The sequence below is a fragment of the Podarcis vaucheri genome (assembly GCF_965113315.1).
Source record: "Podarcis vaucheri genome assembly, chromosome: 11".
NCBI classification, from domain to species: Eukaryota; Metazoa; Chordata; class Lepidosauria; order Squamata; family Lacertidae; genus Podarcis; species Podarcis vaucheri.
In genome coordinates, this window is record NC_138749.1 from 23,399,236 (window position 1) to 23,426,405 (window position 27,170).

Below are 27,170 nucleotides of genomic sequence, written 5' to 3' on the forward strand. Positions count from 1 at the left end.
TCCAACTGATGTCTGGCCTTATGTTCTGGCCGATCCTGCCACATATGAGACACAATCTGTATAATGATCTCTGGCAGGCGAGCAGCCTGATAAGCAACGAAGGCTCTCCATCAGTTTTATACAAGTTTATTTAAAGGAAAGACACATCCAGAGCATGGGGTTCTGCCTGCTTTCATTAATCTTAGTTGCTCAGTCTGACTCATCGTTCCTCCCCCAACAGGAAGAACGCCAAAATCCCGTCTCCTTCCCTTACATTGCTCTTGGAGCTTCTCTAATCTCCTTGTTTTAGGACTGCAGGGCTGAGCTACCTCTTCCACGAAGACTCAGCCTCCAATGCCTTCTTATCTGCTGGTTGCCTGGCAACGCCTTGGCCGACTTCCAACTCTCCCCCCCCCTTGGGAACTAACTACTTCTTCCCTGGAGAGGATGGGCCCTGGGCCGTTCTCTCTAAAATCAAACAGACAGCTCTCATCTACAGAGTCAACCTCTTCCTCACTCACCTCAATTTCAGAGGCTGGCTCTCCCAGTGTGCTCTGGGGAGCCACATTCCTGACAATCTGCATTTTAATGACCATTTAAAACAGGCTTTCTCAACCTGTGGGTCCCCAGATGTTGTTGGACTACAATGCCCATCACCTCTAGCTAGCAACGCCAGAGCTCAGGGATGATGGGAGTTGTAGTCCAACAACATCTGGGGACCCACAGGTTGAGAACCACTGATTTAAAAGGTTTTTATATAGCAGTGACAGCAACTTTCATGCACATAACAGAAACTGAATCCGGAACTTCTTGTTTCTTTGTAATTTATGAATTCAACATTGAAGGGTGTGTTTTTTTACACCTGCTTTAAATTAAAACCACAGGGGACTCTGAGGATAACCAACTTCTCTATGCTACGCTATGCTCTGGCCATGGCTGAGACCACATCACAGAGCATTAAAAAGCCCTATAACATGGAACAAAAGCAGGTTATCTCTGAACTGTGGGAAGAGGTGGTAGCGAGTCCATTCAGGGGCATACAGTTGGGGTGCCAGAGGGGCCATTGCCCTGGGCGCAGATTCTTGAGGGGATGCAAAACAGGCACCCCCAAGGCAGCACCCACAGCACAATGATGCCTGGTGCTCCTCTTCTGGTGTCAGGGAAACAGTGCTCGCACAGAGCGCACCGGGCCATGCCATTCTGGAATCACCGGTGTGGGGGCACCTGATTTCCACCCACCAAGTGTTGCTTCAGCAGGCTGGCCTCCCCTCTGCGCAGGTGGGCAGGGAAAGGGTTTGGCAGTGCTCCCCAGTCTTCCTTGCATAATTACCGTATTTTTCGCTCTATAAGACGCACCAGACCACAAGACGCACCTAGTTTTTGGAGGAGGAAAACAAGAAAAAAAATATTCTGAATCTCAGAAGCCAGAACAGCAAGAGGGGTCGCCGCACAGTGAAAGCAGCCATCCCTCTTGCTGTTCTGGCTTCTGGGATAGCTGCACAGCCTGCATTCGCTCCATAAGATGCACACACATTTCCCCTTACTTTTTAGGAGGGAAAAGGTGAGTCTTATAGAGCAAAAAATATGGTATCTGCTCTTGATACCCAACTAAGGCTATCCACAGACACACAATTTATTATCCCAAAACTGTTTCAGACCACCTCCCAAGGAGGTGTAAGCATTTATACTATTTCCTACAATATTCTGGAATACATCTGTCCCATTTTACAGCTGGAGGTCGCTGAGACAGATTGATTTTGGGTAGTTATCTGTCAGAGCATGCTTGTCAGAGAATGATGGGCTATTATCTCATCGTACAACAATCACTGGAGGAACAGAATGGTGATGTCATAATCATGCCAGCTAATGGTAGGTGTTTTCTTCAGTCTGGCCAGTATTGCAGTTTTCAGCCACCTTTAAAGTACTTTTTCCTGAAAACTGCAACAGCTATAGCAATGATTCTTTTCTCTCTCTCTCTCTCTTTGTACCTCTTAGCTGAATAACTGTTGATATACATACTGAGATCCCCAGACTCTCTCCGATGCCTATAAACAACACCTCTCCGGAAAGCCCAGAGGCTTTATTGTGGGTGTTTCAAATTTCCGAGCTTATAAAAGGATGCCCTTGAGACGACGAAATGAAATCTCACTTCCTTCCTATGCTCGATACATATTAGACATCTCATTGTGGGGGGCCACAAACAATGGGGCGTGTCTTTGTTTTGTGCTTTTCCATGACCATTTTCCTCCTCAAAATTCAGAGAGGTAAGTCAGTGTTGCTATATCTGTATATGTCTCCTGCACACCCCACTTCTTCTCCTCCTGTATATGTAGAGCATGGTGTGTATAGAACGACCACATGGCCAAAAAGTAATTTGGTGCAAATTTTTCCCTGCTAGCCTAATGCTAGCCTTGGTCATCAGCAGGACAGAGGATAGAGGCTGTGGGCCGGGCCGGGGTGTATTAAAACATTCTTAGAGCTATGTGGAATTCTGAACTAAACTAGCCACCGTGCCAAAGAAACAGAATATGTTAAGTATGTCTAAAGATGGACCCATCTGTCAATTTCAGTTTCACTCAGGCTGCAGGCATATCATACAAATTTAAAGCACATTTCCCTCCTCACAGACTCCTGGGACCTGGAGGGTGAGAGTTATTTTGTGGTGTGGGGAATGTGTTTTTATTTTATTATATTGATATAAATATGTATATGCTGCTCTTCATAAATAATATCAGAGCAGTTTGTATAACAAAAAAAACCAGGACCATCCCAAAAAAAATTCACATCTGAGGCAGACCAGAAAATGGCACCCCCTACTGGCCAGGGAAGAAGAGGTAAGTGAAGAGCTACATTGAGAACAAGGCAAGGCATCAAATCAACCTTATCTAATGGTTGAAGGGGGTATCAAAGCGCATCAAAGGGGGGAAACGGCCTGCTTTGAAATCATACCAGGCAGGTGCAGAGTCCAGGAGACCCCAGAGGACAGTCCCCATTATTTCCTCCCTAGGGGTAGGATGAGACCAGCAGTAACACCTATTTGCCAAGAGGTGGAATGGAGGAATTTAAAAATATGAAATCTTTACAGAATTTCTCTGTTCCTGCCCACACACCCATAACTCATGAACTGGCCTGCAGCACATTGCATTTACTTACTTACTTACCTACCGTGTTTTTCGCTCTATAAGACACACTTTTCCCCTCCTAAAAAGTAAGGGGAAATGTGTGTGTGTCTTATGGAGCGAATGCATGCTGCGCAGCTTTCGCTGAGGCCAGGAGAGCAAGAGGGATGGGTGCAGACCGATCCCTCTTGCTCTCCTGGCTTCGCTTTGCTGGAGAGGCACTGCGCACCTTTTCCTCTCTGCTCAGCGCCCCTTCAGCGAAGCAGCAGGAGAAACGGAGCCCCTTCTGTTTCTCCTCACGCTTTGCTGGAGAGGCGCTGAGCAGAGAGGGAGAGAATTTTTTTTTTCTTGTTCTCCTCCTCTAAAACTAGGTGCGTCTTATGGTCGTGCGTCTTATAGAGCAAAAAATACGGTATTTCATAAAACATATATACCACTTGATTGTAAGAGGAAAAGACCTCAAAGCTGTTTACAAATCCAACCTGATTATTAAATGACTTATGTCCTACAGGTCAACCTCAAGATATAGTTGAATGGATAGAAGAAGGTCACCCTTTAGGATCATATATGGTTGCACTCATCAAAGGAAATAGTGTGTCCTGTGGAGGAACTTTGATCAAAGAGAACTGGGTGTTAACAGCAGCCCATTGTTTTCCGTAAGTTTGGAGAAATACTGATGCTTTGTAGAAACCTCTCCCTGGCATCAGTCCTCAAGGACCTTTTCAAGTTAGGTAGCAATATTTGCTTCATAATATCCACTGCTTACAGCAGCAGCTTGTAAATTCAAGAAGGGTAAGAGAACAAGGATATCCAACTGTGGGCTTGAAATGTGGATAACAGCCAGATACTAGCTGCTTAGAACATGGGTAGGCAATCTAAGGCCCGGGGGCCGGATCCAACCCAATCGCCTTCTAAATCTGGCCTGCAGATGGTCCGGGAATCAGCATGTTTTTACATGAGTAGAATGTGTCCTTTTATTTAAAATGCATCTCTGGGTTATTTGTGGGGCATAGGAATTCATTCAATTTCCCCCCAAAAAATATAGTCCGGCCCTCCACAAGGCCTGAGGGACAGTGGACCGGCCCCCTGCTGCAAAAGTTTGCTGACCCTTGGCTTAGAACATATCTTTGCAGTATTAAAAAGATCTTCACTAGCATCCAGTTGGCTTCTGATTATAATTTAGGCACTGACTGTCACCTACAAAGTTCTACTTGGGTTGGGATCAGAATCTCTGAAAGCGCCTACCATCATATGAACCTCCTCACACACTGGGTATCAAAAATGTATGCAGAAATGAACTGGGTGGTGACAAGTGACAGGGCGAAGGTCATTAGTTAAATTGGCTGGTGCGTGTGTAGCTGCTCATGTCTAATGAGGAGAGAAGATCAGTTCCATTCTGGTTCCATTCTCTCCAGAGATGCTTGGCTGGTACACTCTGGACAGTTGGAAAACTCCCCAGAGCAGTGTGAGTTGGTGGCGAGAAGAGAGATAATTCCATTGGGCAAGCAGAAATGGGACAATTTCCTTCGTGCTACGTTGGTTTCCACCTTTAATATGGAATTTCCATTTTTATTCACTCATTTTTCACAGGCAACCAGACGACGCTGTTCTCCATCCAGCCATTGTCAACATATCCGCATCTGTATTGGAATTGTTTTAAAGATGTCTTCATTGTTTTAATGCTTCTTGTTTTCTGCCCTGGGCTCCTTTGGGAGGAAGGAGAAGATACAAATTAAGCAAATAAATGTATTTTCCACAAATCCAACTTTTCCCAGAAGAATGGAAGAGTAGCATAGTCTCCACAGGTGTAGAAGTCCTTCATGATACTCTTCTCTCTTTTTAAAAAGGGTGGGATTCTGACATGGACAGTGAAACAAGTCAACCTTTCATAGCTTAGCACACACTTGCCAGAAGCTTTCTGCCAGCCGCCATTTTATAACATCAGTTTTTTTCATTAATCTTTTAATTAGCACTGAAACCCCTTTCTGACTATAAAAGAGTGGTCACAAATTAGAATGAGCAAGGTGATAAAATGGCAGCTGCTGCAGAGTTAATACTGAATATGTGATGAGCTTCAAATGACTGCTCACCCGCAGTCAGAGTTCGCCCAAAACATTTTGCTGCCTGAGGCAGAAAAATATATACATATATGGATAAAGAAGAGTGTGCGAATGCAAACACTCAGAATGGTGAAAATCAAATATCAGTGTGGTGAATTTATCAGTGGCTCATCTTTTCAGGGATGAAGAAACATACATGATTTTTGGAGCTTATTCACGAACTAAAATGGAGCACGGAAAACACAAGGCTAACATTACCAAAACATTTTCTTACCCAGGATTTAATCCAAAGACATATGAAAATGACATTATGCTTTTGCAGGTAAGTTGATTTTATGTAAGTGCTATCGCCGTTTTAAACTGCATGTGTGTGTGTGTGTGTTTATATATGCAATTGCTTTATGTGTTCGTTTAACAAAATTTACAAGCAGCTTGATTGTAATAAAACCTCAAAAGCATTTTATAGTTATTTTAACTTCTTTATATGTAGCTGATATATATATGCTTTCGTAGATTTTCACGGGTACAGGAATGCAGGTTTTGGTGTCTTCGGGTGTCTTCCCGTGTAAGAGTCGGGGTGTCTGTGCGACGTTTCGACGAGGTCTCACTCGTCATCTTCAGGCTGGTGCTTTCGGCTTCGAAAGCACCAGCCTGAAGATGACGAGTGAGACCTCGTCGAAACGTCGCACAGACACCCCGACTCTTACACGGGAAGACACCCGAAGACACCAAAACCTGATATATATATATATATATATATATATATATATATATATATATGCTTTCGTAGATTTTCACGGGTACAGGAATGCAGGTTTTGGTGTCTTCGGGTGTCTTCCCGTGTAAGAGTAGGGGTGTCTGGGCGACGTTTCGACGAGGTCTCACTCGTCATCTTCACAACATGAACAAGCGTGACGACACGTCCCGCCTGCCAGACATCTGGAAATTAGCCCTCCCCACAAAAACCGACACCAGAACCAGAGGCACACAGAACGCCGTCACCAATCAACCACACCAGACCCAAACCCAGACCCTCTCCACAGACATATTACAGACTCCATCCAGTAGCCAAACTATAGTGGCACCTCCGGATGCTGCACCCCCCTGCAATCCCTACACAGATCTGGCGGGCACAAGGCACAAAATCACAGCTCGCCCCTATACACGAAGCCAAGCCAGAGCACAACTAAATGCAGCACAGCCATCTTCTCAGAAAAACTCTTCACAAGCTCAAGAGGTCAAGACACGAAAGCTTTAGCAACTAATCTACACTTAATGACCCACCCAGGGGTATTCAGAATATCACTCATGAAATCACTCAAGATATCCCTCAAGTAATTAAGGAACAAAAGAAGAAAAGGCACACTAATCTAGGAACTTCCTCTCTGCCCAGAACGTTGGAGGCTATACACCACACCCCTCAACAGTATTTATAGGAACTCAAACACCAGATTCTGCTCTGTTCCAGTAACAAGAAGCCGAAAGCACCAGCCTGAAGATGACGAGTGAGACCTCGTCGAAACGTCGCCCAGACACCCCTACTCTTACACGGGAAGACACCCGAAGACACCAAAACCTGCATATATATATATATATATATGCTTTCGTAGATTTTCACGGGTACAGGAATGCAGGTTTTGGTGTCTTCGGGTGTCTTCCCGTGTAAGAGTCGGGGTGTCTGTGCGACGTTTCGACGAGGTCTCACTCGTCATCTTCAGGCTGGTGCTTTCGGCTTCTTGTTACTGGAACAGAGCAGAATCTGGTGTTTGAGTTCCTATAAATACTGTTGAGGGGTGTGGTGTATAGCCTGCAACGTTCTGGGCAGAGAGGAAGTTCCTAGATTAGTGTGCCTTTTCTTCTTTTGTACCTTAATTACTTGAGGGATATCTTGAGTGATTTCATGAGTGATATTCTGAATACCACTGGGTGGGTCATTAAGTGTAGATTAGTTGCTAAAGCTTTTGTGTCTTGACCTCTTGAGCTTGTGAAGAGTTTTTCTGAGAAGATGGCTGTGCTGCATTTAGTTGTGCTCTGGCTTGGCTTCGTGTATAGGGGCGAGCTGTGGTTTTGTGCCTTGTGCCAGCCAGATCTGTGTAGGGATTGCAGGGGGGTGCAGCATCCGGAGGTGCCACTATAGTTTGGCTACTGGATGGAGTCTGTAATATGTCTGTGGAGAGGGTCTGGGTTTGGGTCTGGTGTGGTTGATTGGTGACGGCGTTCTGTGTGCCTCTGGTTCTGGTGTCGGTTTTTGTGGGGAGGGCTAATTTCCAGATGTCTGGCAGGCGGGACGTGTCGTCACGCTTGTTCATGTTGTGAGGGTGTTTCTCTATCTCGATGGCTTCCATGATTATTCTCTTGTGGTGATGTTCCATGTTAAAGAGCAATTTGGAATCTGCAAAATTAATTTCGTGTCCTGTTTCTTTCATGTGTTGGAAAAGAGAGGAAGTTTTTTCTTCTTTTTTGACGGCAAAAGAAGAAAAGGCACACTAATCTAGGAACTTCCTCTCTGCCCAGAACGTTGCAGGCTATACACCACACCCCTCAACAGTATTTATAGGAACTCAAACACCAGATTCTGCTCTGTTCCAGTAACAAGAAGCCGAAAGCACCAGCCTGAAGATGACGAGTGAGACCTCGTCGAAACGTCGCACAGACACCCCGACTCTTACACGGGAAGACACCCGAAGACACCAAAACCTGCATATATATATATATATATATATATATATATATATATATATATATACCGTATATCTTCTTCTTCTTTGGCGATCACTCATAGCCGAGTAAGATTGTCTTCCATAAACACGGTGTGTGTGTGTGTGTGTGTGTGTGTGTGTGTGTAATAATTATATATAAAATTATATATAAAATTGTTTCAGGATGCCTCATGGAGAGGGATTCATAAAGGAAATATTATTATTATTATTAATTAATTAATATTATGCTAGAAGGAAGCCTAAGGTAGATTGCATGAAAATCTGTGGCCGCTTCTTGTCTATAGATCCCAACTATAGATCCTTTTTATGATTCCTTCAGTTTCAGTCAGGAAAAGGCCACCCTCCACCTGTAAAAACCATTCCACTTACCCACACATACGATGACATCAAGGGTGGAACCCAGTGTGTCGTAATTGGGTGGGGAACAATTAATAGAAGAAGCGGATTTGATACACTGCATGGAGCCAACGTCACCATCATTAGCAGAAAGGTCTGCAATGACAAGCACCACTATAATTCTCAGCCTCCTCTGACAATGAATATGCTGTGTGCTGGTGAAAAGAAAGGCGGCGGGGACAGGTGTATGGTAAGAGAGACTTTGTTTCTTTCAACTAATTCTGCACTCATGCACTCATACAGCTGCTTGCCCCCCCCAAAAAAAATGAAGAAATTTTTGCCTTTCAACTGATCAACCGAGGAATCAGTTAAATTATTATTATTTTTTACCAAATATTCAATAAGAAACAATAATAAACCTGAGGCATTGAATGAAGCACAGCCATTTGATTCATTTTTAGAAGGAATGTTCACCTTTAACACTTCAAACAAACAAACAAACAAACAAACACTCTTCTATAGTAAGATACCAGAAGTCACTTAAGACAAAATGAAATGGCCTCAATGTGCAATTAAAACCAATTAATCACCACTTAGAAACTTCTGTAATCGATCAGTCTGTAAATCAGTTTAAGTAAAATGAAATGAAATGGCCCTCACTTATTAAGAATTGAGCCTCTGCCTGTTTATGAAGTAAATTTTTAGCTGCTTAAAGTTTTGACTACACTGAAGAAGGCATGCAGCTTTTGGTGAAGATTTGAGTTCATAATCTTAACAATGCTTAGTGTTTTATCCAGTATGACTTGGGGGATCAAGCTATAGCTGTGTAAAGGTAAAGGTAAGGGTACCCCTGCCCGTACGGGCCAGTCTTGACAGACTCTAGGGTTGTGCGCTCATCTCACTCTATAGGCCGGGAGCCAGCGCTGTCTGCAGACACTTCCGGGTCACGTGGCCAGCGTGACATCGCTGCTCTGGCGAGCCAGAGCCGCACACGGAAACGCCGTTTACCTTCCCGCTAGTAAGCGGTACCTATTTATCTACTTGCACCCGAGGGTGCTTTCGAACTGCTAGGTTGGCAGGCGCTGGGACCGAGCAGCGGGAGCGCACCCCGCCGCGGGGATTCGAACTGCCGACCTTTCGATCGGCAAGCCCTAGGCGCTGAGGTTTAACCCACAGCGCCACCCGCATCCCTTATAGCTGTGTAGTTTTATTTATTTTATCCCAATTGGCTAGGCAAAATCCTTCCTAGGTTGAAGTCATTATTAAAATGTAGTGTGTTAACTTAGGGACTGAGGACCAATCTGGATTAATGCTGCTTGATGTTATTATTGTATTAGCATCATCAGCATCGTCAGCATCAACAATAATAATTATTATTAGTCTGGTGTCAGTAGCAGGTAAACACTCTGGGGCTCATAGGCTGTGCCATCTGCCTCAGCCTGCCATAGACTGTATTGTGCTGCATTGCAGTCACTGTTTTAATTAAAATATTTTGTTAAAATGAATAATTGAAAAACTGAATTTGTTGTTGGAATATTATGACCATAGATCAGCTTCTCCTTAATGGTAATATCTAATCTCTTCTTTCCTTTCTTTTCCTCAGGGTGACTCTGGTAGTCCTTTAATATGCCATGGGGAACAAACTGGAATCCTCTCATTTGTTAAAAAATGTGAAAGTCACCGATACCCTGGCATCTATGCTCGACTCACGCCCAACCACCTCTCCTGGATAGACACAGTCATGAACAATGGCACTAGCTGATCACATGATTTTATGATACTCATTTTTGATACTCATTGATGAAGCTTTTCTTTGTTTGCTTGTGATTCAGTATATGCTCATCTTATTCATCTCTGTAGCTGAATTATAACACCCATTAACCGAGGGAAGCAGATACCTCAGCACCCATGGCCAAGTGTGGGATCTAAATGCTGATCTGTGATCTGAACTCCCGCTTCTAAAATCTAGTTCCAATATTCAATCTACTGTCGGTATAATTAGGGGTTTTTCTTGCCTCTGGCCCAGAGAATTTCACCATCCACATACAACCTATTACATTGAACTTGGAGTCAAATTAGCAGCCTAAATCATAAGCCTGATTGTAACAACAACAAAAAAGCATTCAGCCGCAGTCATGGGAAGCAAACATGCTGCCTGATTTGAATAAATGGGAGTTGTGCCTTTGATGTCATCCACATGTTCAAGCTCATTGTTTGCAGAATCAAAAGGAGGGTTTGCCTATCCTCCTTCACCCACTGCACTCCTAACCTGACTACCTAAACATAAGAAATTCATAAGGGGCAAATCCAAAGCTGTCAACCGTCCCTTATTTGGCGGGAAACTCCCTTATCCCAGCGCTGTGTCCCGCTGCTGTCCCTTATTGATGATGTCCCTTAAATTTCCCGGGTTCCAAAGGAAGCAGCTCCTCTCCCTCCCTCCCTGCCGGCCAGGAAGGAGGGAGGCTCCAACTGTGTTGCTTGGCTGCCCGGCCCGCTCCCCCCCCTCTGGCCTCCTCTCACCAGCCTTGGCCCCCCGGGAGCCCCTCCCCGCCGGGACTGAGGAGCCTTGAGAGGAGAGCGAGGGCAACCATAGAGAAAGCAGTTCAAAGAGAGGAGGTGGAGGTGCTGGCAGGTGTTCCAAGGGCTAACCATAGAGGGGGAAAGTGGAGGAAGGACCGCAAGCGCTTCTCCCATAGAGTTGTAGTGGTAGACTAGCATAGATGGCCTGATCTGCAGGTTTACTTCAGGCGCTATCCCCCCCCTTCCTCCTGCCCCGCTTGATGGAACTGAGAGCTGCAGATGTTTTAGACTATTGTTGTTTTCTAAAACTTCAGTGAGTGTCAAGTAAGGGACTGGCTCTTCAGAACTTCTTTGCTGTTAAGTCAACATGCAATGGGATGGGAAAATGGACGAGGCACAAACACTGCCTCCCATTGCCATCATCCTTGGCCTCCATGATTGGAGGGCAAACATCTGAAGTGGGGAGCCACTGTACTCCTGAAGTGCCCCACATGTTTTAGAACCCTGGAAAATCTTTTGTGGCAAACATTTAACAGAAGATAAATATGTGAAATATTACGGGATGCCATGCTGCATGGAGATAAAAGACTGAAATTTTCTAATCCACCATGTGTAACAGGGTCTAATTTGCCAAAAGTACAATATATTTATTGATCACCATATATTGATATGGGATTGCTATAATGATTTGTGACAAAAACATCCACTATGGTTTAGCCCTAAGGCAGGGGGAGGGACTTGTGATCAGATATGGTGGACTCCAACTCTCATCAGACTCAGCCAGCTTGGCCAATGGCCATGGATTATGGGAGTTGTAGTACAGCAACATCTGGAAGGTTGCAGGTTCCCCACCCTTGCTGAAAGTCAATTTCTAGCCAGGGTGTTGGGCTTGACAAAAGAAGTGAATAGTTCAGGTGCTGGCATTTCCTCAATAGGAGCTAATAGGCAGGAGATACAGAGGTCTCCTTGCACTAGGCAAGAAATTAGAGTGGGACTGAGAGGGGAAGAGGCAAGATGGTGTAGTGAAAACACGCCTGCAGGAAACAACAGGTTAACTTCACTGTCACGTTTGCACCACATTGACTTTGCCACCGCCTCACCCCTCCATGCATGACTCGTGAAGAAACTCAACCAAATTGGGGGAAAATAACAGATCACCGTTTTCCTTTCACATAGATCTGTAGATAACAAGTTCCCACTGCATTTGAGCTCACCAGAAACCAAACTAGAAAACGAAACTAACATTGAGAGTCCCTGTGTGAGTTAACAGTATGTGGACTCAAATAAACACAAATGGAAAAATCAAAGTCTTTATTAGCAGCAAATACCATGATTAAGGCAACACTTTCCCCAGGCATCCTAATATTGGGAATTGCCACTGCCCTGTAAATGCCCAGTTCACATGATACGCTTCTTGAGGCGAATGTGAAACTCATGTAGTGGCATGAAGGGAATTTTATATGAGAACTTAACTTTCAACTTAAACACATATTCCTCACTGGTATGCTTTTTCAGGAATCTCTCAGCCACAGGCCTGCTTTGTCTTGAAAGGCAGGATCACCAGAAGCCGTTTGATTCTCCCTTGGACGCAGCCTTCCTGGAACCCTTAATACAGGCAGCAGGAGGAGACTACTGGCTTCCTGTCTGCTCCCAGATACAGCAAAAGCTCCTTGGTAGCTCCGTCAGTAGAGCATGAGACGCTTAATCTCAGAGTTGTGGGTTCGAGCCCCATGTTGAAATGGAGTCTCCAGGCTGACTAGAATCCTGAACAGGAGCACTCCACGCTGCAACATTTTGTTGCAGATGCCACATTCCCTTGAGAAAAACAGTACAGATTTGCTTAATGCTTGTAAATTCTGTATTATAATTTGAGAAGAGGGTGGAGAAAAGGACAGCCCTTGGTTTTCAAGTCCCATTTGATTTCTGTTAAAGTTACTTTTGAGTAAAATATACAGTGGTACCTCGGGTTAAGTACTTAATTCATTCCGGAGGTCCGTTCTTAAACTGAAACTGTTCTTAACCTGAAGCACCACTTTAGCTAATGGGGCCTCCTGCTGCTACTGCACCGCTGGAGCATGATTTCTGTTCTCAACCTGAAGCAAAGTTCTTAACCTGAAGCACTATTTCTGGGTTAGCGGAGTCTGTAACCTGAAGCATATGTAACCTGAAGCGTATGTAACCCAAGGTACCACTGTATGTTGAACTGCAGCCCAACAGTCCTCCTCTAGATGCAAGCACCATAATCCTGTAACTGAACTATTGCAAGCATAGCTGAGGGCTACCAAAAGCTTTTCAGCCACGGATTCTAGTCTTTTAACCAGCACCATAACTTGTAACACAGGACAAACTTTGCTGATTCGTTTTTTAAAAACTGACTTGGTATTTGTCGGGTCATCCCCTAAAGACTGGGAGACTCACCTCTTTAAAACACTGCAACAGCAAGGGAGGATATAATCCTGTGCCTCTCACACTGTTGTTTCAGTAGTCCCTTCATCCCATCTCCTCTCCCAGAAGTGGTGCCAGGACTTTAGGGCCCCACTCTGCAAACTGACCACAAGGGCTCACAATAATAAATATTACCATCTAACAACAGGGCCCTATCAGACCACATCTTAGCATCTGGGGGCGGCAAGATAAAACCAGAGTCTAAAATTATTTAACTGCCCTACTGACTCCAACTACAATGGGGGCAAAGCTATAGCGCTGCTGGCAACAGCAGACAGAAGAGGGTGGCAAGAGGAGGGTCAGTAAGGGCAGAAGGCTGGGTGGTTGCATCCTCTCTCAGTGCCTCGGAGCTTATGAAGGGACAGGCACTGCTTTCGGAAGAAGACCCAGCAAGAACAGTGCTCAGGCAGTTTGGTGTGTATGAGAGTAGAAGCGGTGAACCTCAGTCCCAGGGGCCAAATACCAGGGCCAGCCACCCAGGTGAGGTGACAGCGGCAGCTGATCCCAATGTAGATTTTTATTCAGGGCCAGCCCACCCATAAGATCAAGCGAGTCAACCGCCTCAGGTGTCAAAATCCACAGGGGCAGCTGTTCTCAAGGTAGATCTTTCTTCCTCTCTTACTCCTGATGTAGATCTTTCCTCATCCTTTCTTCCTCAGCAGGGAAAGAGGCACCATTTTGGGGTCTGCCTCAGGTGCCAAAATGTCTAAGGCCAGCCCTGCCTCCAACCCTCTACATCTGGGCTCTTAGGACCCTCCCTAGGCCATGTCTGTTATGTACTGAAGTTCTCACCCTGGGCCAGCAGGGGGATACTGTAGATAGTTTTCACTCAGGTCCACATATGCAAATAAGGGATTGAAAGTGACATTCAGTGATTGGATAGTTACAGAAAGTGGTTACTGTTGTGTTGTAGTGGCGCTCTGTTTAAGCAGGCTGGCTGAACCCTTCAGTTCAGTTCTGTTCTGGCCTGTGAATAAACAAGAGCTGTTTGAAGAATCGCTGTGTCATCTGATATGTTCATCCACAACTTAACAGTGTCCCCTCTCCTCAGCCACACTTTTCACTGGCCACTCTTTGTCCTCCTCAACTCTTTTTGCCTCACTGGCTGTGTCCATGAACTCAGATAAGGCCTTCTTGGATGGAGAGACAACGCAGGTGGGTGTGCAGGCGACTCCCGGCAGGTTGCCCACAGCAGGCTGCAGCCCCGAGGCTGAGAAAGGTTGCCCACCCCCCTTTCTGTGGTGATTTCCAGCTCATACGCAAATCACAGTTCCACCCACATTTCTCATGGCACTTGGCTTTCAGTGGCTTTTGTGGTTCATCTTGAATACAGACTCTTCAGAAACCCACCCAGCCCACCTTTGGCAAATGACAGTTTAGCTTGTTCCAGCTATGACAGTGCACATAAGTGCAGTGGCGTAGCGTGGGGGTGCAGGGGGGGCGGCCGCACCGGGCGCAACATCTGGGGGTTAGGGTTAGGGGGCGCAAATCCACGGGTTAGGGGGCGCAAATCCACGGGTTGGGGGTGCAAATCCACGGGTTAGGGGGTGCAAATTACTTGCATTGCCCCGGGTGCTGACAACCCACGCTACGCCACTAAATAAGTGCAAAGGACTTGCTTCCTGGCACAGATTAACTGGAGAAGTACGGTACTTCTAATTGTGTTTTAAGGATGTTTGTGTCAAGTTTCAGGAAACTGTCAGGAGATGAAGACACAGTTTTTCAGGAACCTAGTCTTTAAATGTCACCTTGAGACATGTGGAAGGTTGTTGTTGTTGTTAGACTAGTAATAATAATAATCAGGATGTGCCAAGCTGGTTGAGCTCTATTTGTTCAGTTACACCAAAACAATGTTAGGCTTTAATCACCTGTTTTGTTCACTGTCAGCTGTAGTTGCATTGTTGAACATTTCCCCATGTTACCAAACTCAGCTTACAGAGACAGAAAGCAGAGATCTGCTTGTTTGATCCATAAATTATTTATTTTCCTACAATTTAGCAAATTCGGTTCAGTTTCAATGCAATATTCCCTTAACATTTTGACTTCCCATCCTTACTTCCATGACATTTCTGTTCAAATCCTTCATCTACCACCTTAAATGTAATACTTATTTCTATAACATATATCCTACATTACATTCCTTTATCATTCTCATTCCTTTGCTTATATTTGCAGTCCTGCCTGCGATTTCATGTGACTATAGCATTTTCTCAGAGTCTGAAAAGGATCTCCACTCTTCCACAAACATTTTGCTGTCAGTTTCGCCATGTTCATACAGTCCAATAGTTTTAAAGACCATTCCTCTTTTGTTGGAACCTCTTCTTCTTTCCATTTCTGCACTTATGGAATTCTGCCTGCTGTGGTAGCATACATAAATAATCTAAGCAACTTTCTGGGACCTCTGCACCATATTATTCCCCAAAGAAATGCTTCAGACTTTTGGGGATCACAATTTAAAACATATTCTTCTATTCATTATGTATCATTTCCCAAAAGCCTGTCACTTTTCTACAAGTCCACCACATATGAAAAAAATGATCCTTCAGACTGTTTGCCTCTCCAGCATTTACTTGATATAGTCTTCTACATCTTGGCTAGTTTATTAGGTGTTAAAATACCACCTGTATATCATTTTCAAATTTTTTGCATTTATTAATCTGGAGTTATGGAGTAATGACTAGAATAACCCCTTTACTTTGAGGGAAGCACCCATCTCTGTACACTGACTTGGAACTATCATGATTTTCATCAGATCAGGCCCATCATCTGAGGTAGCAGGACTCTCTGCAAAACTTTGCTCCCCTTGGTTTCTGCTGCATGACTGCTGCCACCTTGTGGAAATTGGGCTACTAGCAACTGGAGAAGATGCCAGTTTCTTCACAAGGGAACTTTTAAAATGTGAATAGGAAGTCTTGCCTGGAGTCTGTTTAAAACAAAAAGCAGTAAAGTGACAACAACAGTGATACATAATAGTTTAAAGTTGCTTATATTTATTAAACACACTATAAATAAATGGATTAGGTTTTGTGCAGTCAAATATTGTTTCAATAGTTATTGTTGTTGCTATTATTATTTATAGATTGCTTCCAGAGTAAGTCTGCACTTCTCTGGAAATAAGACCAATTTAACTCAGAGGGAGTTACTAGCCTGGTATAGAAACTGTGCTGTGAGTTAGCGGCATTTAGGTATCAGTGAAATAAATGTGTGAAGCCTGACAGGATAAAAGCCCTATTTGTCCCAGTGGGAATTAAGTGCAACTAACATTGGTTGCAATTCTGTATCTACTAACCTGGGGATAAGCCTCTTTGAATTTGATGGGACTTACTTCTGAGTAGACATGCCTGTGCTTGTTTGTTTACCCTGGATCCAGCCTACTCTTTCTAACTGTTCAAGGTCCTTTACATACATTCTCGTTAACATTAACAAAGCGATTTCTGAGAATCAGATTATGCCCACTAGTTCATTTGCAAGATGAGTAGACCAGTTTCTAATGAAACCAATCAAGAAGAAGAGGAGGAGGAGGAGGAGGAGGAGGAGGAGGAGGAGGAGAAGAAGAAGAAGAAGAAGAAGAAGAAGAAGAAGAAGAAGAAGAAGAAGAAGAAGAAGAACAACAACAACAACAACAACAACAACAACAACAACAACAACACTCTAATCCCCTGCATAACCATAGATCAGATGACAGTCTGGGAGAAAAATGTGGGAGAGAAGGAAAGCGAGAAGGAAATATGGTTTGTTGCCAAATTGTAAAACAGAAGGCATTGCATTTAAATGGAAAAGGGGATCTAAAATGCTGACTTGCTGTCAATAAATTTCTTCTAAAGATAAAGAATAGACCAGTTTCTAGACCCCGCAGCCTAGAACTTTAGGCAAAGTCTGGGCTGGGGGGGGGGGGACAGGACACAGCCTGCCTTCTGGCTCCCTCTTCCACCTCCCTTTCCAAGCTGCTGTGAGTTTTGTGTTTCAGCTCCTCCTTCACATTCCAGGCCTGCTGAGACTTCCCCCAAAATCCTCCAAAATGGAGCCGCCTCTGCCTCTGCCTCTGGCAGCGTGTTCTTTGAAAAGCTCGAGGCTGAAAACCAGGGTTTTAATCATTTTCTTCTCTATGGTTTTGTTCACAGCCATACTCGGCCTGCTGCAACTTAAGTACTTAAAGCCCAAAGACTTTTATTCCTTTGAAGTGATGGATCCGAAAGGCAGGACCGTTTCGTTGGAGAAATACAGAGGCAAAGTAAGTGACACGTATTTTGTTTCTGAAATCTTTGCATGGAGCGATTGTCTTCTCCGTGCATAATAATGACATTTTACGTCCTTTGAGATGCAGTCTGGTTGTAAAAAACAACAACACTGTGAATGTAGATTTATTTTAGCAGTTAGAAGAATACTGGAAGTGGGAATCCAAGTCTCCTGAGTACAAGAAACAGTTCATAATATTTGCTGGTGTAAATGGAGACGTTCTAACTTCCAACAAAGTAGTTTCAGCAACGGCAGGGCTTCTCCTAATATCAGATGCAATGAACATCTAGCACATAGAAGGGGATCTGTTAGACTTGAATTCCCATTAGCCCCAACCCGCACGGCCAACGTTCAGGGCAAATGGAAGCTGTAGTTCAACACCTGTTGAAGTACAGGTTCCCCGTTCCTGATCTAGCATCTACAAGGGGGTGGGGGGGCTGGTGCCTTCCTGTGCTGCTTGTGAGCCTTCCAGAGTCATCTGGTTGTTGTCAACAGAGGGTCTGATCCAGCTGGCCTCTTGGCCTGCTCTAACAGGCCTGTTCTTTTGTAAGTCATCAAAATGATTCTCTTGTTTTATTACCGAAGCTGCAAACGTCTGCAGAATCCAATGGCTAACTATTGTGAAATGCAAACAATTGATGAGTTTGATTCTTGGGCTTTTTAATAGTCCCATTTCTTTCTTTTAAAAAATGCATCTGTTACTGTTAACAATTGGATTTTGTAAACATTAGGAATAATCTAGCCAATGCATTTCGGTGAATTGAAGTTGTGCTGATGGTTTACATAATCCCTGCAAATTTCTCCAGAGTGGGGGAGAACAGTCCTATGCAGTAATCGCTGGTACTAATATTTTCCTTCCTGCAATTGAAGAAGTTTACTTTGTAGCAGCCAGTGGCTAAAACAATGCTGAATAAATGGATGGCTGTTTTTCTGCAATTGAAGCTAAGCTGAACATGTATACTTTTCCTACATTTAAATAACTGAGATGGTCAGAATGTAAAGCCATTTTGTTAACTTTGGCATAAGCAGTCTCTCATCCTCTTTCTTTCTCACTGCCCTGTTTTCTGTCTCCCTGAAGGCGTCTCTGGTTGTTAACGTGGCTAGTTACTGCCAGCACACAGAAAAAAATTACATCATGCTGCAGGAACTGCACAAGGAGTTTGGACCATACCACTTCACAGTGCTAGCCTTCCCCTGTAATCAGTATGGGGAAAAGGAGCCAGACACAAGCCGGCAGATTGAATATCTTGCAAAATCAAATTACAGAGTAACTTTCCCCATTTTCAAGAAAATAAAGATTCTAGGAAGTGAAGCATCGCCAGCATTTCAGTTTCTAATAGGTAAGCATGTACAGCATTACCTCTAGGGGGAAAGTGGACAGGAAAACATACAAAATGTGGTACTGGACACAGAACCCAGCTTCCCAAGAATCTTGTTTTTTTTAAACCACCACCAAGATTCTAGGCCTTAAGATGAAATCCTAACCCCACTGAATTGAGCAAAGGGGAGAGATGAGCAGAGATGTGGAAAGGCAGCCATGGACTGTGTGTTGATCAGCAATAATGATTAGCTCCAGGAGCCTAGTTTCATATTACTGTAATTCATTAGGAGGAAGAATTTGGCAGTCCAGAGAATCAGTGGGAGCTAAGCACATCATTCCTATTGATCTCAGTGGCACTTTGACGCATCTTTTGGAGGCAGTACGCTTCAGAATACCAGTTTCTGAAAACGGCAGTGGTGGGCCGCTGTGAGAACAGGATGCTGGACTAAGATGGACCACTGGACTGAGTCCGCAGCTGGGTCTTCTGTCATCTGTCAGGGATTCTTTAGCTGTGATTCCTGCATTGCACGGGGTTGTGCTAGATGACCCTTGGAGCCCAACCCTACAGTTCTAGGATTCTAACATTCTTCTGTTCTTATAAGGGGGGTTTGTTTTTGTTTTTTTTTTAAAAAAAAAAATCTGAATGGTGCCCCTTTCTGCTTGCAATACAAACTAATCTTGTCTTGTCCTTGCAGATTCCTCCAAAGCTATGCCTCGGTGGAATTTCTGGAAGTATCTCATCAACCCAGATGGGAAAGTCGTGAAGTTCTGGAGACCCGAAGAGCCCATAGAAAGCATCAAGCCAGATATAGCTGCTCTGGTTAGGCAGATCATTTTGAAAAGAAGAGAAGACCTCTGACAAAGCGGGTGTGCCTTTTGGATTCCACAGGGCAACATCTCTCCTCGGCCCTTAGTACATTCCTGCTTAATAATGGTAAAAGCTGGACAAGCAGTGGTTTTTCTTACTGGATAAAATTTTGGTAGCTTTCGACAGAAAACTCTTCTGTTTAAGGAGCAGCTCTTAAACCACATGAGCAAAGAGAAGGATCGGTATGCTGTGCAATTCACCCAGCTGAGCCCTGGATCTGGCCCATGGTCATGGATAATGGGAATTGTAGTCCCATCTGGAGGACCACAGGTTCTCTACCCCGTCCTAGATGAATCAAAATAAGGTATTCTTTCTTTCCCAGCAGGTTACTGAAAGTACAGCGTGAGAAATTGTCCTGCCATTGAATCATTCTGTTTAAAGCTGATAAAATATAGCATTTTATCAACAACAGCAAGAAATGCAAGCTCCATTGCGGGTGGGGTGAGGTGAAGGGGGGGGGATAACAAAATGTAAATAGTTTTTATGAAGAAGTTTTATTTTAAAAAAAGAGATAGAATCAGCCAAGTCTGCTGGGGTGTTCTCTTCTATACACTGGTTTGCAAAATAATTTTCTATTGCACGATTGAGTAAACTGGAGCATTAAGGGGGGGGGGAGGGAAATTATAATTTTCCTACATACTAATAGCAAATTCAGTCTTGTGAGTGTGGACACTTAGGAAACCAAAGCACCACTATCCACATACAAGAGGGAGGTATCAGCAGGCTTGGAAGAACTCCAGAGTTTACAGAAATGATTGCCCAAATAGTTTTTGCGGGGGGAGGGAGGTTTCTAGCTGGGGAGACTCCTGAGAACCAGACTGATAGGCCTGAAGGACCAGATTTGACCCAGGTTCCCCATCACTGCTGTAGTACGACCAAGAAACAGAATTATGGAATGTGATCCTAAAAGGGGGGGGGCTTCCGGTGAAAAGAGGGGTGGGGCACCCGTCAGTGTTTAGCTTTGCAAAAGTTCCATCTTATATTCTTCTGGGGGCCACATGGACAGGAACTAGTTTGGTGGTCAGTATTTGGGGGTCCCAAGTGACGAGAGCAGGTTCAGATTCTACTGCAGTAGTCACTCCGAAAGGGAACCTTTACTAGATCCTATACAAATGAATGGATACCCTTTACAGGTCCAGTAAGAAATGCTGACTTTGGGGAAACTGTTGCCATGATGTCAAAAGCTTCCTTAACACAGTCCCTTGCTGACAGATATCCTGCATGCGCTCTCCTCCACATCCCATGGTCATGGCAGGCCATTCATAAATACCAGTGCAAGAGCATAGCAAGTTTAACCATTAGTAAGTTCTCCTCTTCATACTACCAAAAAAACCACACCTAAAATGTGTAATAATTGTTTCTCTACTTTATTTTGCATGGAGAATGGTAGGTTACCAATACAGTTCATATTGGGAGTCCCATACAAAAGAATCCGTACCTCAGTTATTGGGAAATATTGATCATCCACCTGTGAAGTTTGTCTCCTGTACTGCTTGGTGTCAATGATGTCCTGTATAGATAAGGATTATTTGGGCTTTTGGTAAACTCAGCAGTTCAAACATTTTACCTCATGTTGTTAGAACAGATGAAGTTAGCAATTGCTCAATATCACATCCTAATACAGTGGTACCTCAGGTTACAGATGCTTCGGGTTACAGATGCTTCAGGTTACAGACTCCACTAACCCAGAAATAGTACCTCAGGTTAAGAACTTTACCTCAGGATGAGAACAGAAATCGCACAGCGGCAACGGGAGGCCCCATTAGCTAAAATGTTACCTCAGGTTAAGAACAGTTTCAGGTTAAGAACGGACCTCTAGAACGAATTAAGTTCTTAACCTGAGGTACCACTGTACCCTGCTTGCTGAAACAGTCTATTCAGAGGGGGACACATATGACAAACCCCCTCACAAACCTCAGCATGATGAAAGAAGGTGTGGAGGTGGCTATGGAATTGCCACACTCCCCTGATGTCCCCATGTTCAAGCTACATCAGAAGGGGTTATGTTGATGTACCGATGTACATGTCTAAAGCTCTTCCCAAGTTGAGGAAGAATCCTGACTGGCAATAGGGGAGGAGGTCCTCCTTGTATGGTATTCATACATTGGTACGTGAGCAGAACTCCTTCTGAAGTAGCTTGAGCTTGCAGATATCAAGTGGGAATATATATTTTTATTTATTGAATTGATATCCTACCTTCCTCCCAGAAGGAGCCCAGAGTGGCAAACAGAGGCACAATTTAAAAGCAAAGCAGAAATGTTCTGAAACAGTTAACGCATTATTAATAATAATAAAAAAATATAAAAGCAGCTACAGTTTAAAACATTCTAAAAGCATTTAAAAATATTCCTCCATCCAATGATCTTGGGGTTGCCAAGAACAGTAGTGTTCCTCAGCCACCAGATACCTGGGTAAACAGGGATTCCCCCTGAAAGTTAATAACGATGGAGACAAGAACACTACACAACACCTCACTGTGCAGAGTTGTACAGTGGGGTTGGCTCACACATTGAAAGACTGTGTGGAGAAGATTGTGTGAACTTTGGTGTTTAAACATGTGCATTGAATCTCTCTTGCATATTTTGTACATGTGTGAAGGGTAATGCAGACTAGATTGCGGAACAAAGAATGAATGTAACCATTGCTGGTTGTAAATACTCCCATTACAGACTGAGAACAATTTGCACGTGCAGAAGAAGCAGAATTTCAGAACGGCAGTGACTTCTCATGTAATAGACACTTGAACACCCCAGTGATATGGGTCCTCCAGAAGTCTTCAGCATACAGTCTGACTAAAAGTTTCCCCTTTGGATATTACATTGTAGAATCAGACATCTCGCCATTCAGATGCTTCTGAATGCCACTTTTCTGAAATCCCTTGATCCTTATAAACATCTTTGGCATTGAGGAGAGACAGTCTTAAGTCTGCCTAATCTACCAAAGATGTGACTTATCTTTGTGCCAGAGGATCTCAAGGGCTAGATCCCCATTTCCTGCGTTGGACTCCCAAAGCCACAGCGCATACTGTAGAAGGAATTTTTTTTCCCCAATTTGAAGACCACATTGCCTTTTGGGGGATGCATGCCAGTGCCTCTTAATCTTTGTAAAGGTAAAGGTAAAGGGACCCCTGACCATTAGGTCCAGTCGTGACCGACTCACCTTGCTTTAATGGCCAAGGGAGCTGGCGTACAGCTTCCGGATCATGTGGCCAGCATGACTAAGCCGCTTCTGGCGAACCAGAGCAGTGCACGGAAATGCCGTTTACCTTCCCGCCAGAGTGGTACCTATTTATCTACTTGCACTTTGACGTGCTTTTGAACTGCTAGGTTGGCAGGAGCGGGGACCGAGCAACGGGAGCTCACCCCGTCGCGGGGATTCGAACCGCCAACCTTCTGATCGGCAGGTCCTAGGCTCTGTGGTTTAACCCACAGCGCCACCTGCGACCCTCTTAATCTTTGTACAGTAGGCTATATTCCAGCCATGCAAAAGCCAGAGGTTTCTACATACAATTCATCCATGCAAGCAAGAGGCATAATTGCATTTCAAGGACACATTCCAGCTGGGCCAAAACACTCAAGGACGTCACAAAGCAGGACCATTAAAGGGTGGGGCCTGGGGAGGGGGCACTGCCTTAGAGGAGCTGAGAGACCTGGAGAGCGACATTTGGCCCCCAAGCTTGAAGTTCCCCACCCCAACCATCGCTGTTATTTCTACTGTTACTCCTTTCTTCCCTTTCACCATATGGCAATATATTCACTTCAGCAGACAAGCTAGTCTGGAAGAGATGAGTTAAGCAATTGGCCAGAGTTGGAAAGAGCAGAGAACAAATTCATAAAAGCCAACAGTTTGATCCGAAACAGGCTATCTTATTGCAAGTTTTCACAACGCCGCAGGCACTGGTGGGTTTCTGCAGCAGTGGCTGTTAACGATCCTCTTCCATCAGAGACAAATGGAAAGCATTTAGCCTATGACGCATGGTCATGCAATGATATGGAAGTGTATTTAGTTGCTGGAATAGGCACAACAGCTAACTAATAGTACACTGCCAAGCCATCACGCACAAACACACAGAGAGAGGTCAAACGGAATCAAATGGATATGCCAGGGTGAGAGATGCTACACGAAACGCCATCTCTTGTTAAAATAAACAGCTGTTCAGAAATAGTGCATGCTTTTAGACCAGACTTTGTAAACCTGGTGCCTTCCAGCTGTTTCGGGCTGCAACTCCCATCACCCCTAGCCAGCACAGAGGCTGGAGCTGATGGAAGTTGTAGTTTGAAACAGCTTAGAGGGCACCAGGTTGGCAATGGCTGCTTACAAGATCCTTTTTATGGCTGCCCAATGCAGATGTAAAACAAAATGGGATAATGAAAGGAATATTGTAGGGGGCATCAATATTAGGTGTCCAGTTCCCTGCTTATATGGAAATTGATTTACTTTTAATGCAGTCATTGATATTGGGTAAGTTACATTCATTAAAATTAGATATATCCTAGTTCCCAGAACCTCCCAAGCACTTCAAGGTGACCAGACCCATCCATAAAAATCATTTTATTCCTTTATTTTACTGTCACTCTGAACAACCACGCCTGAAGAAGATTGTTGTGACATTCAGAACTCTGCAAAGCAGCTAACAAACGTGCTCAAATAATGCCAGAACATTTTCGAAGATCTTACTATACAAACCCCTGCAGTTGTCCGATGATCACAATATGTGCCGTAGGCTGGCAGCTGAATGTCAGCTGGTGCCTTTCAGATATTCAGCCAGCTAACAATACACTGCCATTCCACCACACACACAGAGAGACAGCTTCACAGCAGGGTCACTCCGACAACAGGGAAGCTGGGCAGAGGTGCAACGGGCACCCTCGTTGTATAGCTTTCTTCATATGCAGGCGACACACCTCTTTGCCCCAGCCTTTCAACTACATACGTCTGTGTATGTATATAGATAGATTAGAACCCACCATTTTCTTCTGAATCATTTTAACTGATTTTACTACCTTTATATCGTTGCTACCAGCCTTTAGGACCCTATGATAAAGAGTGGGCAAGACATCCAAAATATAAAAATAAAAAGCCACCCTGTTGTCAAGGTGGTTAAAGAATGGTTTAGTGATTCTGACTGCAGAGCCAAGGCAATAAATCTGGAATTTTAAAGCACCTCTTTTAAAGCTGGGCATCCCAGTAGTGTTCGCAAGGGGGCGCACTCCCATTACATTTGCGGTGTTTGGGAATGCAACAGTATGGAGTGCAACCAGCAGCTGTAAAACAACAGGTATCCAAAACAGCCAGCTAGTACTGCACTGCCAAAGCGGTACATTCCTGTGTTCACGTTCAGCGTCTGCTCCTTCTCACTTACAACGCAGAATTGCTTCTACCCAGTGCTTTTTTCCCCTAAAAGAATGTGTAGGGGTTCTCTCATTTTGACTCAAGAAAATCACCACTTTATAGTTCAAATCGGGGGAAATAAATACAGTAAATGGACAAAAGTACCAAGATTCACAAAATGTTTAGGGGTGTGCGTACCCCTGCGTCCCCCCAGAAAAAAGCACTGCTTCTACCACCAAACACTCCCAACAGTAAATAGCCACAACCAACATTTACACACTGTTAACACATTCATCTGTTTTGGCTCCTAGAACATCCATGTAAGCTTATACTGGAGGAAAGAACTACCACACAATGCCTATCACTTCCCATACTCTCTTCCGGAGGACAGAAAAGTGTTGCAGGCAATCAAAAGCTTGCAGAGTCAGTTCTGCAGTTTTATAAACACTCACCTTAGCCAGAATCTGCAAACTTAGGTTTCTGGTCTGTTGGAGGTTTGTCCCCAGAGTTCTCATTATTTTCTCCTAGAAAGCAAACGTACAGAGATGTTACAATAACGCAGTTCAACCTTTAGGTATCAGGTCTGAACCACAAAGACGTCAGTTCACATTCTTAGTGACTTGTAGCAAACCATATGCTGCGTTTGCCCAGGCCTAGTGACCTTTCACATACACCCTCCCATCCATCTCATGGTGCATTTCTGTATAGGGCTTTGTTAAAAAAACAAAACAAAAAAACTACCCATCCTAACTAATCTGGAAGCACGTCTTGATTGGGAAAGAGAATGAGGCTGTGTAGCCTTCCGTAACTTGCAATTTATTGTATTAGAATTAGACGGTCCTTATTTTTAAGGAACGCCACATACACCCTAACAGACCCATCATCATCATAATTAGAGGCACCGACCTTAATTTTCCCCAGTCTTGGCCTCCAAAGGTTTTCTAACACAGTGATCTAATGTGTGATTGCTCAGAAGTCAGTCCCACTATAGTTTTTCCCTAACATCATGAGCCAATGTGGGTGTATTCAGAAATGAGTCCCACCATATTAAACAAGAGATTTCTCCCAGGTCTTATGTGCATAAGATTGCACCCTTAACAGTTGAAGTTTTAATTAAGGCTGAAATCCTAACTTCATGGGGGGGGGGGAGCTCCACTGAATTCAAATAAGACTTACTTCTGAGGAGACACGGGTAGGATTGCAAAGCTGTCCAGTGCTTAATGCACTCAGATCACTCTACTGAGCGTTGAAATTAAAATTTTGCAGGATATAAATGTAAAAAAAAAAGGGTAAAGAAAAGATAGCAACAAAAAAAGTGATGGGGGGGCGGAGAGAGACTGAAGGACGTAGATTTACCCACAACACACTTTCATCCGTCTTGACCTTCCGGGCTGCGAATCTTTCTAACTTCCACTCCATCTCTGAAGAGGGGCTTGCTGGCTTCTTACTTGCTGGAGCTGAACAATCGCTTCTCTTTTCTGATCCGCCCCCACTAGATGGAATCCTCTCCCCCCCCCCCTAGGCTAGAGGAATGAATGTTTCCAAACAACTAGAGGAGATTCTGATCTTGCCTGCTGCTTCTCAAGAGGCTCTCCTGAGGTTGCCTTATTCTCCCCCTCCTCCAGTCTATGCCCACCTGCTGCTTGTCTCCGCAGAGAACCCCCTTGCTGCGTTACCCTATTCCCAGTCTCCACTGAGGTCTCTCCTCGGTTGGAACCATTTAAAGAGACAGAACAAGCGGCAAGGAGAGCGGGAATCCCTTGCCCCGACTCCTGATTGGCTGAGCCGGTGTTCTGACGCAAGGAGGTTCCCTTCGTTGGAACGCGGCGGCGCGCAACGTTCGCACAAACGGCGCGGCCCCCGCCTCCTCCACTTTCCCTTCAGTCTTGTCTTCCGATCCCGGGCAAAACCCCGCTTCTGCTGCACGAAGCGGAAACTCCTCCATTGTTTGCCGCGGGGCAGCGCGGGTAGAGCAGGTAACAGCAGCGCCAAAGAGCGCGGCGGCGGGCAAAGAAGCGCGGAAGGGCCTGGCTCGCCCCCTTCCCCAACCGATCTCCTGGGAGAAGATCCTTTCCAGGCTGTAGTCCCCGGGAGGTGGCTGGTGTAACTTGAGACGCGATCCTAACAAGCCCCCACCGCGGCTGATGGGGGGGGGGAGGCGTTGTCTGGAAAGGGCAGCAAATTATTAGTTCTCCCCCCCCCCCAAGATTTTTAGTGAACGTGATAATAAACATA

The 27,170-nt window shown here is 44.6% G+C and overlaps 3 protein-coding genes across 4 annotated transcripts; 2 read left to right on the plus strand and 1 right to left on the minus strand.

The window, feature by feature from the left end:
* Positions 1 to 1,850: 1,850 nt before the first annotated feature.
* On the plus strand, positions 1,851 to 10,196 carry LOC309543049 (granzyme A-like). 2 transcript variants are annotated; one of them, XM_082242267.1, is made up of 6 exons: positions 1,852 to 2,243; positions 3,610 to 3,754; positions 5,339 to 5,480; positions 8,198 to 8,464; positions 9,818 to 9,976; positions 10,025 to 10,196. In XM_082242267.1, the coding sequence occupies exons 1-5, from the start codon at positions 2,183 to 2,185 to the stop codon at positions 9,974 to 9,976; spliced, it is 774 nt and encodes a 257-aa protein (XP_082098393.1). In that variant the 5' UTR covers positions 1,852 to 2,182; the 3' UTR covers positions 10,025 to 10,196. The 2 variants fall into 2 exon arrangements, with proteins under 2 accessions (XP_082098392.1, XP_082098393.1); XM_082242266.1 differs by lacking the exon at positions 10,025 to 10,196 and having other exon boundaries at positions 1,851 to 2,243; positions 9,818 to 10,024.
* A 4,964-nt stretch (positions 10,197 to 15,160) lies between these two features.
* CDC20B (cell division cycle 20B) lies at positions 15,161 to 26,565 on the minus strand. Its single transcript, XM_082191322.1, has 4 exons — positions 26,292 to 26,565; positions 25,388 to 25,459; positions 21,043 to 21,114; positions 15,161 to 16,102 (listed from the first exon to the last, which is right to left on the minus strand). Exons 1-4 carry the CDS (start codon positions 26,352 to 26,354, stop codon positions 15,857 to 15,859), a joined length of 453 nt encoding a protein of 150 aa, XP_082047448.1. The 5' UTR covers positions 26,355 to 26,565; the 3' UTR covers positions 15,161 to 15,856.
* On the plus strand, positions 17,159 to 20,915 carry GPX8 (glutathione peroxidase 8 (putative)). Its single transcript, XM_082242288.1, has 3 exons — positions 17,159 to 17,410; positions 18,494 to 18,755; positions 19,432 to 20,915. The coding sequence occupies exons 1-3, from the start codon at positions 17,198 to 17,200 to the stop codon at positions 19,593 to 19,595; spliced, it is 639 nt and encodes a 212-aa protein (XP_082098414.1). The 5' UTR covers positions 17,159 to 17,197; the 3' UTR covers positions 19,596 to 20,915.
* Positions 26,566 to 27,170: the final 605 nt, after the last annotated feature.